Genomic DNA, 17,409 nt, shown 5'->3' on the forward strand with positions numbered 1-17,409 from the left:
ATGGAAGGAAAATGCTTCGTGTTGTTTTAACAGGGTTTATTTTGTTGTCGCGGTAAGCCACTTCGTTCAGTTCCAGAAGCCATTTTGGACCAAAGTGATGTGTTAGCCATCGATAATTTATTGTCACGTCCAGAACCAGACATTGAAATCAATTGGTGAGTAAGCACACTAGTCCTAAAATAACACACAATTAAGTTATCGTCACTGCTATCTTTGTTTTTGTCTCAGTAACGATATTTTTCAATCAGCCGACACCGACGACCCACCTACTGCACCTTGTCACAGTCGTATGCTAAGCAGCAAGTGGTACGGATTCACAGGTAAATTTCGATTGTTCTCGTCAGCACACACGACGATAAGGTCATCTGAGACATTCTATTCGATAAGACCGGTCTTTGGTGCATCCATGCGTCTGGTCATCTGCCGTATTGTTACACAACATATGCATTTGTTTCACAGATTCTTCCCATTCTGTTTCATTTTCACAGGCAGAACATGATTCACAAGAATGTTAATTTCTGAATCAAAGAACACATTATGAGCAAATGAAACTCTTTATCAGGTTCCACACTTAGGCGACAACGTTTTGTCTCTAAACAGAAAATTTCTCATCAGTGTGTGTACGCCGACATGTGGAAAGAGAGTTGTAGCCATCATGACATTGAGTCTGACACAGTGACACACTGACAGTGACATTGCATGACAATTATTGAAGTAACATTTAACAATGAAAGACATTCCATTTCCTCATGGTCACTCATACTGACAGAATGAGTGACAGCTAGTATACATGGTTCAATACTAGAATACCAAGTAAAACATTGCTTTTTGTTTTCAGTTAGTTGTGTTTGATTTGAAGAAGATGCATGCATGCTATACTTGTTATGGAAGTAATTGGAATGCACAAATACTGAAGTGAAACCAGCCTGTTCAATCATTTGTCAAGCATGGCACTAACTTTTTGGTCGTGGCTGGAGAACTGGCAGCTCGGGAACCAGCACTCACCACAAGCTATCTTTATTTGTTGAGGTCCGATGGGTTGTGCATTAAGATCCTCTTGTAAAGTTCAATTCAAAGAACTGTGGTGTTTGCAATTGCATGCTTTTTGGAGAAACTCAGAAAGTTTAATGGAGATCAGTTTTAGACTCAGAAAGGCGTGTATATTGATCGGCTACTGCGTGATCACTGAATCAGTGAATGACTGATGAGCGACTTACCGTAGTGAGAGATCGATGCGGTTCGCAGGTGTCACTGTCAAAGATTCTGTCGAAGTAATCCGATGCGAAGCAGAGATGACGTTATGTTTTGGCTTTTGCCATAACTGAAACGACTGTTGTTTTTGTTTGTTTCCATGTTAATGATTTAATCATTTATGTACTGCATTTTGTTAACTAATGCTGCTTCTAGTTCTAGCCTCAGGACTAGTGATTCACGTCGCTTGGTTCGCGGACTTCAACTTCAAGGCTGTGATCATGCAATGCCAAACTCAGTGTTGACTAGTGAGCTTTGATGTTGCAATCTCAGTTCGTACACCGAAATGCTTTGGAATAAAGAAGAAAAGTGCAAAATAAAAGAAAGGAGGGTTAAGAACGGGAACAAAATAAAGTTAAAAAGATATAAACAATTTTTTTTTTTAAACGTGATGAAAGGGCTCGAGCCTACGACCAAAGGAACCTATAAGCACAGTTTGCTAGCCACTGAGCTACGAAGGGATACCTACCAGGATAGGGAAAACTAGGATAGGAATGTTTATTTTGTGAGATACCGGTGACTGCTGGTTCTAGAGCCTTGGGGCTCTGTAACCGACTCGCCGGTTCTCGAGCCACTCCGTTTTAGTTTTATTAATCAACTAATTATCAAGGCGTGCAGATTCCCTTGTTTAGTGGTTACGGTCTTGATCCAAGTTCTGTGTCAGTGTGTTTTGCGAGTTGCATACGTAGCTTGATGCTACAGTTAGAAAAATACTGTGGGTTGGCAACTAGCATCTAAAAGGATTCTGATTTAGAGAAGCTCAAAAAGAAATTGCTTTACAAATAACGGGCGTTTGTAATAGGCATCAATGCTTGGAAATGTATAGCTTTTCAACGTCAAGAGTGGTTAGAGGCTGTGCAAGCTCCTCCAGACACTGAGGCAAATGTTGGCACTGATAAAATGGGTCAAGTCATTAGGCGTGAAAATAAAAAGTGACTACTGTACCGATGTGTATTTTGTACCTGCTTAAGTTAATGATGATGATGGACAACTCGTGACTTGCTTTCTGCACATTGGTGATTTGCAACTTGTTTGACTGACTGCATATTTTGAAAAGAAAAGAGCGTCATGTTGTCAGTTGAGTGGACACTGTCCAAGGGCACATAAGAGTGACGTTATTAAGACTTATTAACATCTCATTTTTTATTGTGACGCCTATTGACACTTGCCATCTCTGATCAGTCCTTCCGTCACAATGTTTGCCTCAATTTTCTGAGGGGTGCAACTCTTCTAATAAATTCTAAAGCCTGTAAAAGTATAAACAGTTATTTTCGTGCATTGTCTATACATTTTACAAATATTAGTTGTTATACTCGAGTTCGTTGCTGTTTGCTAGTTCCAAGATTGCTCTCCCTTTTTATGTTCCAGCTTGTTTTGCCTTTTCTTGTCTCATGACCAAACTGTTCATGTTAACCTTTCAACTGGTTTCCTGCTCCTGACAACATTAATTTGACTTTGTTTCTGATAGTGATACATGTATACGTATCTTATAATATTTCTTTTTCTTTCTTTTGTTGTTGTTGCTTGGCCTGAATTGTCTTTTTCTGGTTTCCATAAGTTGTATGTGAGCCCCTGTAGCGCTGCAGTATTTTTTTTATAACATTTCTGCATTGCTGTTACAGTGTTAGTGTTTAATTCTATTTTAATTTTGAATGATCTTACTTAACCTGTTTGAATGTGCTTGCCTCTTTTCCTTTCGACAGTAAACGAGGTCTTCTCATTTCGCGCTTGTTATGAATTTTGGTGTAAGTCTGTTCAAATCTTTTTCTTCACAATCTTCTGTATCACTGCATATGATGATCATGTATTGGAAATATTTCTACTCCGTTGTTAATTGTGACTGCTCGTAAACCAAAAACTGACATTTGCTGACTTGAATTGTGAGGTGTGCACACTGCAGATTTTGATGCAGATTTTAGACTTTCAAGTCAATAATTAATTTGTGCTTTAAATGGTAAAGATCCAGTGACATTTGCAATGACAATCACACACATTAAACTCAGTCAAAATAATGTTCTATAATACTGAGCATAAGAAATAGGATAAGAACACCCTCCCCCCCCCCGAAATCTTAATCAAAACAAGAACGAACAACTGTGATATGACTATGAAAAGCAGTAGAATTGATCTTGGGTTAACTCTGAGCATAGCGCATTTCAAGTAGTTACTGTGTATGGTAATTTTCCAACAGTTTTTGGTTTACAGTAAATCTCTTTGTAGTGTTAAATATTTCTTTGCATGAATTATATAGTCACCTTCACAGGTTCCTTGTGCCTGCCTGCTGATTTGGTGAAGCTGTTTTCTGAAGTTTCATTAGTATTGTTAATAAATGGCTCTGGATGTTTTGACTTTTGTGTTCAGTCGTTTCAGTCAAATTGTCAACAGTTTGGGTCCTCTTTGATTGAATTCGAAGTTCAGGCTTCAGTACTTCGGCAATATCTGTTACAGTTCTGACTCAGAGTCAGATAAGTGTTTAGCATATAATATATGGGTCATTCTCAGAAATGGTGGTACAAAGTGTTACATACACAGTGTGCATGCCCTCAGGATTGGAAGTGTGTGATGAGTGAAGCAACATGAGACGTCATCCATACTCGAAGTCCCACAACAGAAGCTTGGTTGAATATTATTCTTTCGTTAGTTCCAAGTACAAATAAGGAGAGAACGGGGACAAATAGGAAGGGACATTGGGTAGGTACATGGCAAGGCAGTTTGGGGTTGTGGGTGTTCATCGGTGATAACTGCAATAAACACATAATACCTTATAATACATGCATTGTAAACATCAAATACTATACCAAGTCATTCAATAAAGATAAAGAAGAAATAAATGGACGAGAAAAAAAGGGGGGGGGGGGGGGGAGACGAGTGAGAACGAACAAGTAAACACAACAAAGGGGGGAGGGGACGGGTGAGAACGAACATGAACTTTCAGTAAAAATAGTAATAAACATTATCGTTGAGGAAAAAGAGAAAATCTGCACTAATGTGCACATTTAAAGAAAAAGCATAATTGTATGCATATGGGGACCGTTTGGGGATGGGAGAGACCGTCCTAAAGTGTGCCTTTAAAAGGTCAAGATATACATGCGTTCAAATCAATTCCGTTCCGTTCCCATGACATAATTTTCACAGGTGGCCGAGGCCGGCGTTTCAAAACACCACTCTGTAAATAGAGTCCCGTGCTTCACGTTATTACGTTGCAAAACTGTCTAGTGACAATACCGTTCGTTTGCAGATCAAGCCGACTGCATAAAGAAAAAACTCACTTAGTCGTTTGCCTTTTAGTCCTTTACACATCCGTTTAAATTTAATAACAGAGCCATTTGTGGCAAAGTTATATCCACGCCACAAAAACTTGCGTGTAAGTCATTTAATCCCTAACATCGCGTTAATTTCGTTTTAATTAACGTTACATAACAAAATAACATTTGCACACAAGGCGGGGAAGGAAGACTGACAAGTGAATACCTCACACTCACAATATATACGATTTTACACCACCGACTGGCGTGAGAACAACTTGAAAGGAAGTAACCATTAACAGGTGGGGGGGGGGGGGGGGGGGGGAATAATCGACCCAATCAAAGCAAACTTAAACACGCAGTCACGTTAACATTACAAAAATCGATTGCCTACAAAAATCACAACAACAACTATTTAATCGCGTTTGACACAGATTTCGCAGCCATAATCTAATGGCCTTACCAATGAAACATTACAATTCAAAAACGATCACTAAGAAAAGGCAAATTACGAAACCAAACGAATTAGTATCCAAGTGCAACGATTTTGACTCAATGATTATCAAAAAGCAAAGTTTCCGCCTTTTAGATGAAAACGAAATCAAGGAAAATGATAATTGGGGGGGAGAAAGGGCAGCTAGCAAGTAATCGTCAACAGTCCTTCCCCTTTACAATCACACAAAAACCATTTAAAATACTAACCATTTGGGCTCATTTCTTCACGACACTTCTCATAAAGGCACGCAAGTCATGAATGCACAAAAACTTCACATGTGGTGCACTTCTCTCCTGAACTATTTTGAACACAAAACCATGGTCGGTTTACTATTAATCTACGTTTCTATTTTCTGACACAATCTGTAGAGATGTGCTCGGTTTCACAGACAGGAAGCAACTGATGGTATTTGCGGGAAGAATAGCCCGCGTGAACCCTTTTTTTAGACTGTACCAAAAAACTGATGTGCAAATTCATTCTCGTGCGTGTTTCACGCCCGATCAACAATCGTGACATAAATTCAACTCACTGCGTGCGTCCCGTTCAAACGGAGCTGAGGGGCAGTTTTCCAACAAAATCAACTGCTATCCGCTTTACAAAAACATTCACACATTCATTCAACGAGTACGTGGAACTAAAGCGTCAATCACAATACATAGTAGAAAAAGTGAGTCAAGAGTCAATGAATGATAGTCGGTCCAGTAAGAGTCTCAAACAAAAGAAAATAACATCTTTCTCACACGCATGACAACCCAAAGAACAAAACACCCTTACACAGGTACAAAAAACCAATACCAATTAATATCGTCATAATTTAAGAACGCACACACGGCAACAACAATTCTGTCTTGTTTCGTCAACACACAAAAATTGGCAATAATAGCCCAACCATAGGCGCATGACATGAAGTAGCATGCCTTGATCAGGGGCATGCACACACAGTAAAAAAATAAAGTGTCAAGAAATACAAAATAATTGTTTTTACTATGAAGTCTATTGTTTGCTATACATAATAATGCAAAAATTAGACAAAAAGAGTAATTGGTTGCTGAATAAGAGACGTTTTAAATTGTTATTTACGTGATGAATGTTGTAACATGGAAACCAAATTCCAACTTTAAACCACCTAAGCCTTCAATCCTTTGTGCATTTTTTTATCAGTTCTGCAGTATTTTTGTGTTCTACCCAACACATTCTAGTTATGAAAGGTAATGACTTCAACTAATATTGGTAAAAAAATGACATTTGGAACTGACTAAGGTGAATGTCGTAACACAGAAACGAAATGCTTGAACCACTTTCGGTTCCTGTGCGACAGACATGAATCTGCACTGTTTGGCCTTTCCTGCCGGCAAAACCCGTCTGACCCAAAATAACTACACAAAACACAATTCCTCAGAGTTTGCTGTATTTGTTGAAAGTTCCTGTTGCGTTCAGATTACCCATTTTAAGTACTTGATGAATGTCGAACATCGATGATCAGAAGATACGAGAACTTCTTGGCTACTTTGTTGCCGCTAAACTTCGCGCGTTGAGAAACTGTTGCACTCGATATCTTTCCGACGCTACATTGTCGCCAACCGCGGTGTGAAAGTTTGTGACAAAGCTTTGCGGGCTTGACAATTTAGTAAAAACCATCTTCAGTCGTGACGTAGGTCAGGAAACGACGCCATGAGTTTCAGCAAATGATATGATTCTGGTGTTTTCTGTGAATATTTGGCTGTGATTCAAAGGACTATTTTCTTGTTCGAACTTCCTGCGCGCCAAAGAGCTAAAAATAGCCGTGATGTGGCAAAGTCATGGAGCACATTGCTGTCCGATGTTCGGGCGTCGAGTCTGGAAACGATGCATTACGACATTCAAAATTTTTGTTCGAAGCCCGTAACTTCAAATTCAGCGTGAGTTTTTGCAAAGATGTGTTGCTACGTCCAATACTGAAGTCCTGACTGTCGATTGCAGTAATTTGTTGGTGTTTGCATGTTTGCATTTAGCCATGAGACTGAACATATTGTTGATCACGAAAGTCGTGTAACGCTTCGGCGATCCGGAAACGGCCGAACTTCGCAATTGAAAAGCACACAAAAACAACACCAACGTATAGAAACCATTTTTATTGACATACAACAATGCTTTAATGTCTCATGAATAGATTCAGATGAAAAAAGTCGTGGTAGAAATAATTTTAATTTACTTTTTCATGATTTCAAATGTGTCACCCCTCTCACTCTCACTGTACCACCATTTCTGAGAATGACCCATATATATATATATAAGTTTCCAGTTTATGTGCTAAAAGCCTAGTGTTCAGATTGTGTGAAGTCCACAAACGATGGGACGCAATTCATAGCTGTTCCATGTAATCATGTCAGGGTACGCGCCATCTCTTAACTTTGCCGGAACCTGTAATTGTAAAGCTAAAAGTTAAAACTGTCCTTATTTTGTAGCGCTGAATAAGTCTTATGCAAGTTGTAAGACTTAAATTTAATGATTGAGTTAGCTTACTCATTTGAATTTAATGAAAAGAAGTTAAATGGGCTTGATGATTACTGTTGCATTGTAAAATGAAGGTTTTCATTGTCAAAGCACCGGCACGGTTGGCCTAGTGGTAAGGTGTCCGCCCCGTGATCGGGAGGTCGTGGGTTCGAACCCCGGCCGGGTCTTACCTAAGACTTTAAAATTGGCAATCTTGCGGCTTATTCCAACCTAATGACCTAAATGAATCACTGCAAAATTGCAAGTCCCTGTGTAAACAAGACCTGCACTGTTTCACTTTAGAAATAATAACATGCATGTTGCATTGATAATGATAGTATTAATAGTGTTATAAATAAGGGATGGTTATTGATTATTATCATGTATTGTAATTGATTCTTTTGTCAATTCATGCCACCTTTGAAGCAGACCTCTTTCTAAATTGCGTTCTTTACTGTTTGTAGGCAGACATATTAGATACTCAACATGCATGTGAATGATTTTTCAGTATTTTTCATGAGACTATACTTTGTACTTTCAGTGTTACTGACACTAACAGACATTAGATTTTAAACCTAACATTGCTTCAAATTCAATGCTTTTCTTGAAATCATTGTCTTCAAGGTACTTACTGATGCTGGATAGCAGACTCGTCTATAAAATATATTATGTTGACATGTATTATTATTATACTCGGCATGCAAATAGATAACCTTCATATCATTGGTATTATCGTAAAGATATTTCGGCTTATGCTTAAAGCCTAAAGGTCAGCGTGGTGGTGGCGGTGGTGTAGAGGTTTCATTTTCAACCACAGCTACAGGCAGCTGGAAGCAGATGTTTCCCCTCTGTCTGTGTGTTCCCATTTCCTCTGTCTGGTGATATGTCAGCATGCTCAGCTAATGGCATTTGTCTGTTCTGTGGCACTGTCTGTTTGACTAGAGCTGCACACAGTGTAGTGTGTCACTAGCAGCTGCCAGTGCCATGCAAGGCGGAGTGTTGTCAGCACATGACTGTGAATAAAACCCTGTAATTATCATTATTTGGCTTTACCAGTTCAGCTGAAGAGGAGACAGTTGTGGCCTTTTTGTTGTGTTGATAGGGTTAGGTGTCACATTTTAGCGTACCAAGGTAGATATGATGCATGTGATTGCAACATACTCTAGAAAGCCCCATATCCCATGGAAGGCATGATATTACAGCCTCACAAAAAAGGAAACATTTTGAGATTCAGTGCATGTGACGATGTCACATGCACGAGGCTAAATCTGAATATTGCCATAATAAATAATGTTTCTTTGAGCCATTAAATGATTAACACTCTCTTGTTCAGCTTGTTACAATGTTATTCAACTTATTGTTTAAACTACAGTATATTTTCTATTTAATGAAACCAAAGTGTGTTGATAAGTTATTGGTTCTTTACAAGAGATTTGCATTATCCTTTCAATAACTATCAACTGCTTTTATTATTATTATAATGACACATGTTTATGGAGGTTAGAACTTTTTATTTTACATCTAAAGAGCAGTGAATTCTATGAATATTCAGTATTTTAGTCATCTCATAGTCATAATGGCTTAGTTATTGAATTGAAGTTGAACTGATCTACCTGTAGCTGCTCTGTTGCATGAACTTCTTGGAATGCAGTTACTGAATTGCACATCTGCTTATTGTTCATTGATTTACCCCTATTTTTCTCTACGTTTCCCATACACAAGTAATGGGTTAGTGCATTTGTAAACAGGAATCGCTTGACAAGTGGCCCCCTTCATCCCCCCCTTCCTCGTCCTGATATGGCTCTGCGTAGTCGGCTGGACGTTAAGCAACAAATAAACAAACAAACAAACTCTACGTTTCCCATGAAATCCTTCTTCATTTTGGACATTTATATTCAAATCTAAAATAAATTCCCTCTTGTGTAATACGAATAGTAATATATATTGTAGTTACTGATTAGCTTTAGGATGCCAAATGTTCATCTTAACTATGAAGTGAAAGTACTTGCTTCTACTACTGATTATTTTTGTCTGCAGATACTAGGTAATATGATCTCTTCTCTCATGTGAATGTGTTTTTGTGTGTGCCTTTTCCAGTCGGTCACCATGCCAACCCCGAAGCGGTTGCGGGATCTGATCCGCGAGATTCGCTCTGCTCGCACTGCTGCAGATGAACGCAGCGTGGTCAACAAAGAGTGTGCAGCAATTCGAGACTCTTTTCGGGATCAGGACAACACCTACCGCTGCCGAAATGTGGCCAAACTTCTCTACATCCACATGTTGGGCTACCCGGCTCACTTTGGACAGGTAGGGCTCGGGGCTTCTAAAAACTGATTGTGCTGTGATTAAATCAGCCACAAAGCCAAAGGAGTATAACAAAAATAGTATTGATTCTTCGTGAAATATGAGCCTTGATGTGGTATGAATTATGTTTTCTTGTGCATGTTCCTTTGTTGAACTTATACTAGTTGAGGCAAAAGAGCTTTCTCATGTCTGTCAGTATAAATAGGCATCAGCTTAGAAGACAGCTGTTGTGTGCAGGACACATGTATGGAAGTGGTAATTAAAAATGACAACACCCGGTTTTGCAGATTTTACTGGAAAGTCACTTCTCTGACATCCAAGGGATACCGCTCGCACAATTTGCCATGTGTGTCTGTAGCTGTGTAAATAAAAAACAAACTTCAATGCAAACGAAAAGTAGCCAACCTACCAACCCTACTTTTTATATTTAGTCAAGTTTTGACTAAATATTTTAACATCGAGGGGGAATCGAAACGAGGGTCGTGGTGTATGTGCGTGCGTGTGTGTGTGTGTGTGCGTGCGTGTGTGTGTGTGTGTAGAGCGATTCAGACTAAACTACTGGACCGATCTTAATGAAATTTGACATGAGAGTTCCTGGGTATGAAATCCCCGAACGTTTTTTTCATTTTTTTGATAAATGTCTTTGATGACGTCATATCCGGCTTTTCGTGAAAGTTGAGGCGGCACTGTCACGCCCTCATTTTTCAACCAAATTAGTTGAAATTTTGGTCAAGTACTCTTCGACGAAGCCCGGGGTTCGGTATTGCATTTCAGCTTGGTGGCTTAAAAATTAATTAATGACTTTGGTCATTAAAAATCTGAAAATTGTAAAAAAACAAAAAAAATTTATAAAACGATCCAAATTTACGTTTATCTTATTCTCCATCATTTGCTGATTCCAAAAACATATAAATATGTTATATTCGGATTAAAAACAAGCTCTCAAAATTAAATATATAAAAATTATTATCAAATTTTTTTTTTTTTCGAAATCAATTTAAAAACACTTTCATCTTATTCCTTGTCGGTTCCTGATTCCAAAAATATATAGATATGATATGTTTGGATTAAAAACACGCTCAGAAAGTTAAAACGAAGAGAGGTACAGAAAAGCGTGCTATCCTTATCAGCGCAACGAATACCCCGCTCTTCTTGTCAATTCCACGTGCACTGCCTTTGCCACGGACGGTGGAGTGACGATGCTACGAGTATACGGTCTTGCTGCGTTGCGTTGCGTTCAGTTTCATTCTGTGAGTTCGACAGCTACTTGACTAAATATTGTATTTTCGCCTTACGCGACTTGTTTTGTTTTCCTTGTCATCAGAAACAAAATATATTTTGGCCATAATCAAAAACTCTGTTGCTGATGTTTAGTCAGAATGGGTTGAGTATTAGGTACAATCTGAAAGCTAAAATCTGTTGTCTGTTGTGTTTTTAGCTGGAATGCCTGAAATTGATTGCATCACCACGCTTCACGGACAAGCGTATTGGATACCTGGGTGCTATGCTGCTGCTGGACGAACGTCAGGACGTCCACTTGCTCATCACCAACTCCCTGAAAAAGTGAGCGATCTTCTTATGTGTGTTATTTTGTATGCTTGATCTGCATGGACATATAAGGTTTATGGTGTGGTAAGGTTGAAACTGAGATTTGTTTGAGATTTCAACCAATCCGACCCAGCGCTTGGGGCTCTAGCCTAAGAAAGAAAATCCTTGTGCACTCACTCTTACTGTTAGAAATCTCTATCGCTCTCTCTTTTTACAGCAAGAATCAACTGTTCCAAAAAAGCTCCATCTTGAGTTTGTTGAAGTATAAGAGTGGATTAAAATGGTGTTTTAAAAAAACAAAAAACATATAAAAGAGAGCAAGCAGAAAACAACTTTGGGAACATGTACCCATAGTGAATAAGACAGGCAATCCATGAGGTGTGACGTGACTTTGTTTTGTTGAAGGGCTACCTTGCATTGGTTGCATTATTTGCCTTTTGAGGTAAAAAGTTTATGGTACATCAGTGTTGGTCTGGTTGTATACGAGAGTTTTGAAGATTTGTTTTGTTGTTGTTGTCGGTTATTTTTTATTTCTGACACAAGCCTCAAATTACTGAGAAGCAACTACCTGCATTCCTGCGAGTTATCCTGGGAGGTAAACAGGCCTGTCTTTGAGCCAGTAACTGTAGCGGGTTTGATCTTGCAAATGCAAGTGTTGGAAAAATCCAAAGCAGATGTACCGCTAACGTTCTTGATTACAGAATCAAATAAACTTTTTCTGGTTTTGATTCTGGCCATCCTTAACCAGAAATCGAACTCAACGCCTTGTGAGCAAAGTCTTTATTTGTCTCATAGTTATTTGTATGTCTGTTCACTGTAAAGACCATTAGGTTTACATAGTTATGAATTTGTTTTTTTCTTCAAATATTAAACGTTCCAATAACTAACCTTTCTTGTTTTATTTTATTTTGCAAGTGTTGACTTAACATGTTTGTCTTTTTACAGTGACCTTGGGCATCAGACACAGTACATTCAGAGTCTGGCCCTGTGCACCATGGGAGCCATCTGTTCCACCGAGATGAGTCGAGATCTGGCGGGTGAAATTGAGAAAATGATCAAGTCCTCCAACGCCTACATCAAGAAAAAGGTTTGTTAGGTTATTTGAATCCCTCTGTCTTCGGGATTATACACTAAGAAGTTTCACTAGGGTTTTTGAAAAATGAGATGTTCATTGATTTCTGATCTGTTGGTCTTTGGTTTTGAATGACGAGGAAATGTTTCCAGAAGTTTTTATGTAACAGCGAGGATTAACCGTGTGTGTGTGTGTGATCATTTGGAGTCTGTTGTTGGTTTTGAAGCTATTTACTTCTGTGAATTAAATGAGGATACATTCGGTGACTATGTGAGTTCAGTGCATGTGGGGAGATGTTTTCAGTATAGATTATTATGGCAAAGGTGTTGTCTTCAGATGGGTTTTGTTCTCGTTGCAGGCCATCATTTGTGCTTTCAACGTCATCCGCAAAGTGCCAGACCTGATGGAAATGTTCATTCCTTCCACCCGATCTCTTCTCAATGAGAAAAATCATGGTAAGTAATACTGTTGCTCCCTATGTCATGTTTTTTTTTCTCTTCTTAAGCACAGAGCAGCCTAAAAAGTAAGATCAGTGTTGAGTGGTAGTTTTGCCGACACTTCTTTGAAATATATTATGCTATTCAGAGCCAACAAGAAGAATGTTGTTATCAAGGAAAGCACGTGAGTAAATTAAAAAAAAACTTGATTTATGAAGGCGATGATGCTGCAGGTTTTAACTGAATAACTGAAATTCATATGGAATCCACATTTTCTCGGGTGAGTTTGACGTTGAACAATATTCTATTCTAGTGGACCAAAAAACGTTTAGTTTCAATCAATACATGTTACTCATTCTCAAACTCGGATGGACGTTTTCTCTTTGAGGCAATATTTCTTTATCTTGAGGAGACAATCAACAGGGAAGTTGAAGTTTAACATGTTGGTCATTCTCAAACGGGTTTGTTTCAGGCGTGTTACTCACCGCAGTGTGTCTGATCACGGAAATGTGTGAGAAGAGTCCCGACACTCTCCATCACTTTAGAAAGGTGAGTAGGTCTCTAAGGTGCTAAAGTCATTGTTATGCAAGTATATTTATTGTTCATTTGTAAGTTATCAAGAGGTGTATTTCTAAACCAGTATCTTTTTCTTTTTTTGATGCTAAAAGTTGTTCAAGTGATGGAGTGTCATCACGAGTTTAAAAAAAATAATGTGAAAAAAAAGAAGAGAAGGGAAGACCAACATAGGATAATTTATGTTGCTTGCAAGTGTTAAAAGTGAAACCGTTTTTGTGAATATTAGAAAGAAGGTTAAGAAATGAGGCAGGGAGGGGTTGGTGTGTTAGGGCATGGAGGTTAGGGGGGGGGGGGGGGGGGGGGAAAGACGTACAACTTTCATGAACTCATTGCTTTTCAATGACAGCTTTTTGGTTGGCCTTTCACAATTAACTTTAAAATGATAAGTAAGATTGATGTGTTGCTCACCGCCGGTGTCTCAAGTGCTGTGGTTCAACGCATTCAGTTTTGCTTAGCAACATTATTTAACATTTTGATCTGATAACGTTTGTTTGGTAGAAATAAAGGACACAATTTATTTTTGCACTTTTTGCAAGGGAGTTTTCATAATTGAGGTAGGCATCGTTTTAAGCAACATATGCATGGTTGTTAAGCAACAGAATGTCCAATTCTTTTGTCCTTATTTTGGTGTGTTATTTTCATTTAAAGTCTGTGTTTTGATTTGATGCTAAACTTAGTGGTTTTTTTCTGTGAACTACAATAATAGCAATGAGTCGAAAGTACCGTCAGTGTCAGCTGAGACACTTCTTATGTACAGTAATAGGTATACAGTTATTTGAGTTAATTAGTTTGTCTGTTTTTTTGTTTTAATTGTAGGTGAAAGAGGTACGCTATTTTTTCACAGTGTAAAGCTTGTCTTGCGGTTCTGCCAGTATTGGCTATTTAATCTGACTTTCTAGAGGGGATTTTTTTTATAACTAGTTATAACATTGTCAAGATTTAGTTTTTGTAGTGTTCTGACATTATTTGTTTTTTCTTTCTTTTAACATTTAGTATGATATAATTTTACCGTAAGACAGAGAGAGAGATTAGGCTGAATTATTTAGACATCTGCTGACATTTGCATGACTGGTTCATCACAAAACGAAACTTTGGATTGGGAATTTGTAGCAGGTAAGAATAGACTTTACCAAGATTTTTCCAGCATGCGTTTTTCTTTTCTATCCTTGATTTTAGTTTTTCTCTGGAGGGAAGATATCTTTCTCTGTTTTTGTTTAGTTTTGTTTTTTTCTTTCTTCTTAGGCCCTTAACCTAAGCAGTTATTTTTGTGTCTTTTAAATGTTATGGGTTCTTGTCAGACAAAAGTGAAAGTCTATGGTGTTTTGATACTTGTTCAACGTCTCTGTTCGAATTTTCTCTCGTGCTTCTCTTGAAGTCTTTTACAGTCAGATTTGAGTTTTGAGTTTTCTTGTAATAATGGTGATTTTGTGAAGTGCTATCACTTTGTTTGACACTTTTTGTGTGGGCTTCTTGCATGCTTTTTTGCTACTTTTATGACTTTGAAATGATTTGACTCTCTTTGTACAGAAATGATTGAAAGGTTTTGACTACATGTCCATAAATGACTGAATGTTTCTGACTGTGGACATTTGTAAGCGGCTCACTGGTCATGTGAACCAAAGTTGTTGGGGACAGATACAGGAACAAGAGTTTAAAAAAGCTAAACATTTTCCCTTCCAGTGTATGTCTGACACAAATCAACCAACCCAAATGTATCCACTTATGTGCTTTTAAAGGCGTCCTCAGATGTCAATATTGAGAAAAAATTCTTATTGTAAAGTTAATGTGTAGTAGTTTATAATATACATGGTTACTTGCTGCTTATAGGGTACAATACACAAAGGTTTCCAGATCGTGCATGCTTTTGCTGCTGAACATTTTTCTATTGTGCTTCAATATGTTCCTATTGTAATGTAATATTTGACAGCAAGATTAAGAATTTAGTTATTATTGAATATCGATTGGTGCTTATATTTATTGCGCACAACACACCACTGATTTATATTTACCATGACTAATCCTGAATTGTGTAGGTCATTGGAGTCATAATTGTTTACTCTTACCTTAAAAAAAAACCCATACAAGTTACAGATTTTGCTTGGCCTTTTTGACAAGCAGCTAAATGTATTAATACTTTTTAGACATAAGTTTACTGCTTTGCTGCTTGCTTTGTCTGGATGGCTTTTTAGTGCTGATAAAATGGCTCAGTCTTTCTTTGGGAAACCAACAGACGGCTGAACAGTCAGGCCTTTGAAGAGCCAGTTAAGCTTGAAGCTATGCCTGCTTCATTTGATAAAAGAAAAAAAGTGCAGTAGGTCACCTTGGTACTTGGTGGGCGTCTCTCCAGAGAACTTCATTTATCTGATGAAAGTGTAAATCATTGGATTCTGTGATAGCTACAGCTGGCTTTTTGCCCAGTGTTATGAATGAGTTATGCGTTCTTCTCCTCACCACCACACTGGGACACATGTACATAATACCATACATCTCGTCGCGATATAACCTTCGTGGTTGAAAACGACGTTAAACACCAAATAAAGAAAGAAAGAATACCATACATGTGCTTCAGCTGTTCATTCCCATGTAGCTTTTTTGTAACCAACACTTTAATATCCTTATTCTTTTGTTTATTATATGTGATTTCTGTTATCATTGTAGTCTTATTTAATATTTATATATTGTAATTTTTCATATGTCTAAAACAATATAGAAGGTATTAATCAAGGGAAAGAATTTCAAGGGTAGTATAAGGTAAATGAATGGAAATAATAGTGTGTTCAGGATTTTCTGAAACATGGTATTTAAAATGGATCAAAACAGAGATGTAGTTTATTTTTGAATATTGTTAAAAATATGAGTGGATGCTTCTAGTACGAGTGTGAAAAGTGAATGTGGTCTTTCTTTCTTGATATGTGTGCTTTGCATGTAATTTTTATTCTTCAATCCTGAAAGAGAGTTCTACATTGATAGTTGTGCAAGTCCAATTGAAAGTTATTTTGAAATAATTTTATCCATACTGATAAACTAATACTGTGTGCACTGATTATTAAGTAAATTAATTATAATGAACAAAAATTAAAACAATTAATAATGCTTTATGTAACAAAACTAACATTGGTGGAAATCACTAGCACAATGACACAGATAAAAGAGAGAACGAGTTCCAATCTCTGTAGATAAAGGAGGAAGTTACTGAGCTAACATGTTCTTGTGTAGTTAAAGCAGGTTGATAGTTGTCATGGTGTCAGCAGATACTGATTCACATTTATGTCATACCCTTCGAATGAGTATCATGTAAAGTGTTTTTGTGTACCCACTAGTATACATGTAAGCATGCATTCACACACAAACATGCAGCATTCACACTCACACACGCACGCGCAGAAGTGTTATTGTATGATGGTTAAAAGGAATGAAAGAAGGAAGAAAAGCAGCAAGGGAATGATGGATGGGCTGTCCTGTGGCTCAGGGATATATAAAGAATATCATTACAACAACAAAAGAAGACATAATGAGAATGTTTGTTGCATGACTTCCTATTACCTTTTACACTGGATTAAGAGAGAGGGTGAGAGACTGTCAAACGTACAGGATTAACTCATTGCTGTTCTTTGTGTTTCAGTTGGTGCCTCAGCTGGTTCGAATCCTGAAGAATCTGATCATGGCTGGTTACTCTCCTGAACATGACGTGTCTGGTGTCAGTGATCCTTTCCTGCAGGTTGGTTACTTCCCTTGCTTCTGTTTGTCCATCAGGGTATCTCTGCCTGCCTCACTTGAACCACTCTTGTCTCTCTGATATCAAACCAGCCAGATGCGTTCTCTCTGTCTCTTTGTCTGTCTCTCTCTCTATTTCTCTCCGACTCTCTCCTCTCTCTCTCGGCCCCCCCCCCCCCCCCCCCTCCTCTTCTGCCACCTGTTCTTCCAATCTCAGTTAAGACTTAAGTGTGCTTAAGGTTTCTTTAGTTTCGGGCACCTCCAAGGACTGCGAGAGGGTGATATCATATGATG

General features: G+C 38.1%; 1 protein-coding gene across 3 annotated transcripts in view; it reads left to right on the forward strand.

Moving 5' to 3' along the window:
- Positions 1–17,409, forward strand: part of LOC138969516 (AP-1 complex subunit gamma-1-like) — a 50,978-nt gene continuing 33,569 nt past the window's right edge. The window contains exons 1-8 of one of the 3 annotated variants that reach the window (XM_070342334.1): positions 38–155; positions 2,955–2,996; positions 9,562–9,771; positions 11,207–11,331; positions 12,262–12,403; positions 12,747–12,843; positions 13,298–13,374; positions 17,021–17,119. In XM_070342334.1, coding sequence (XP_070198435.1) covers positions 2,985–2,996; positions 9,562–9,771; positions 11,207–11,331; positions 12,262–12,403; positions 12,747–12,843; positions 13,298–13,374; positions 17,021–17,119 — 762 coding nt within the window. In that variant the 5' untranslated portion in view covers positions 38–155; positions 2,955–2,984. Of the gene's footprint in view, positions 156–2,954; positions 2,997–9,561; positions 9,772–11,206; positions 11,332–12,261; positions 12,404–12,746; positions 12,844–13,297; positions 13,375–17,020; positions 17,120–17,409 lie in introns of all 3 variants that reach the window. The other 2 variants (XM_070342342.1, XM_070342350.1) reach the window with 2 other exon arrangements.

This window comes from Littorina saxatilis, linkage group LG1 (genome assembly GCF_037325665.1).
Source record: "Littorina saxatilis isolate snail1 linkage group LG1, US_GU_Lsax_2.0, whole genome shotgun sequence".
NCBI classification, from domain to species: Eukaryota; Metazoa; Mollusca; class Gastropoda; order Littorinimorpha; family Littorinidae; genus Littorina; species Littorina saxatilis.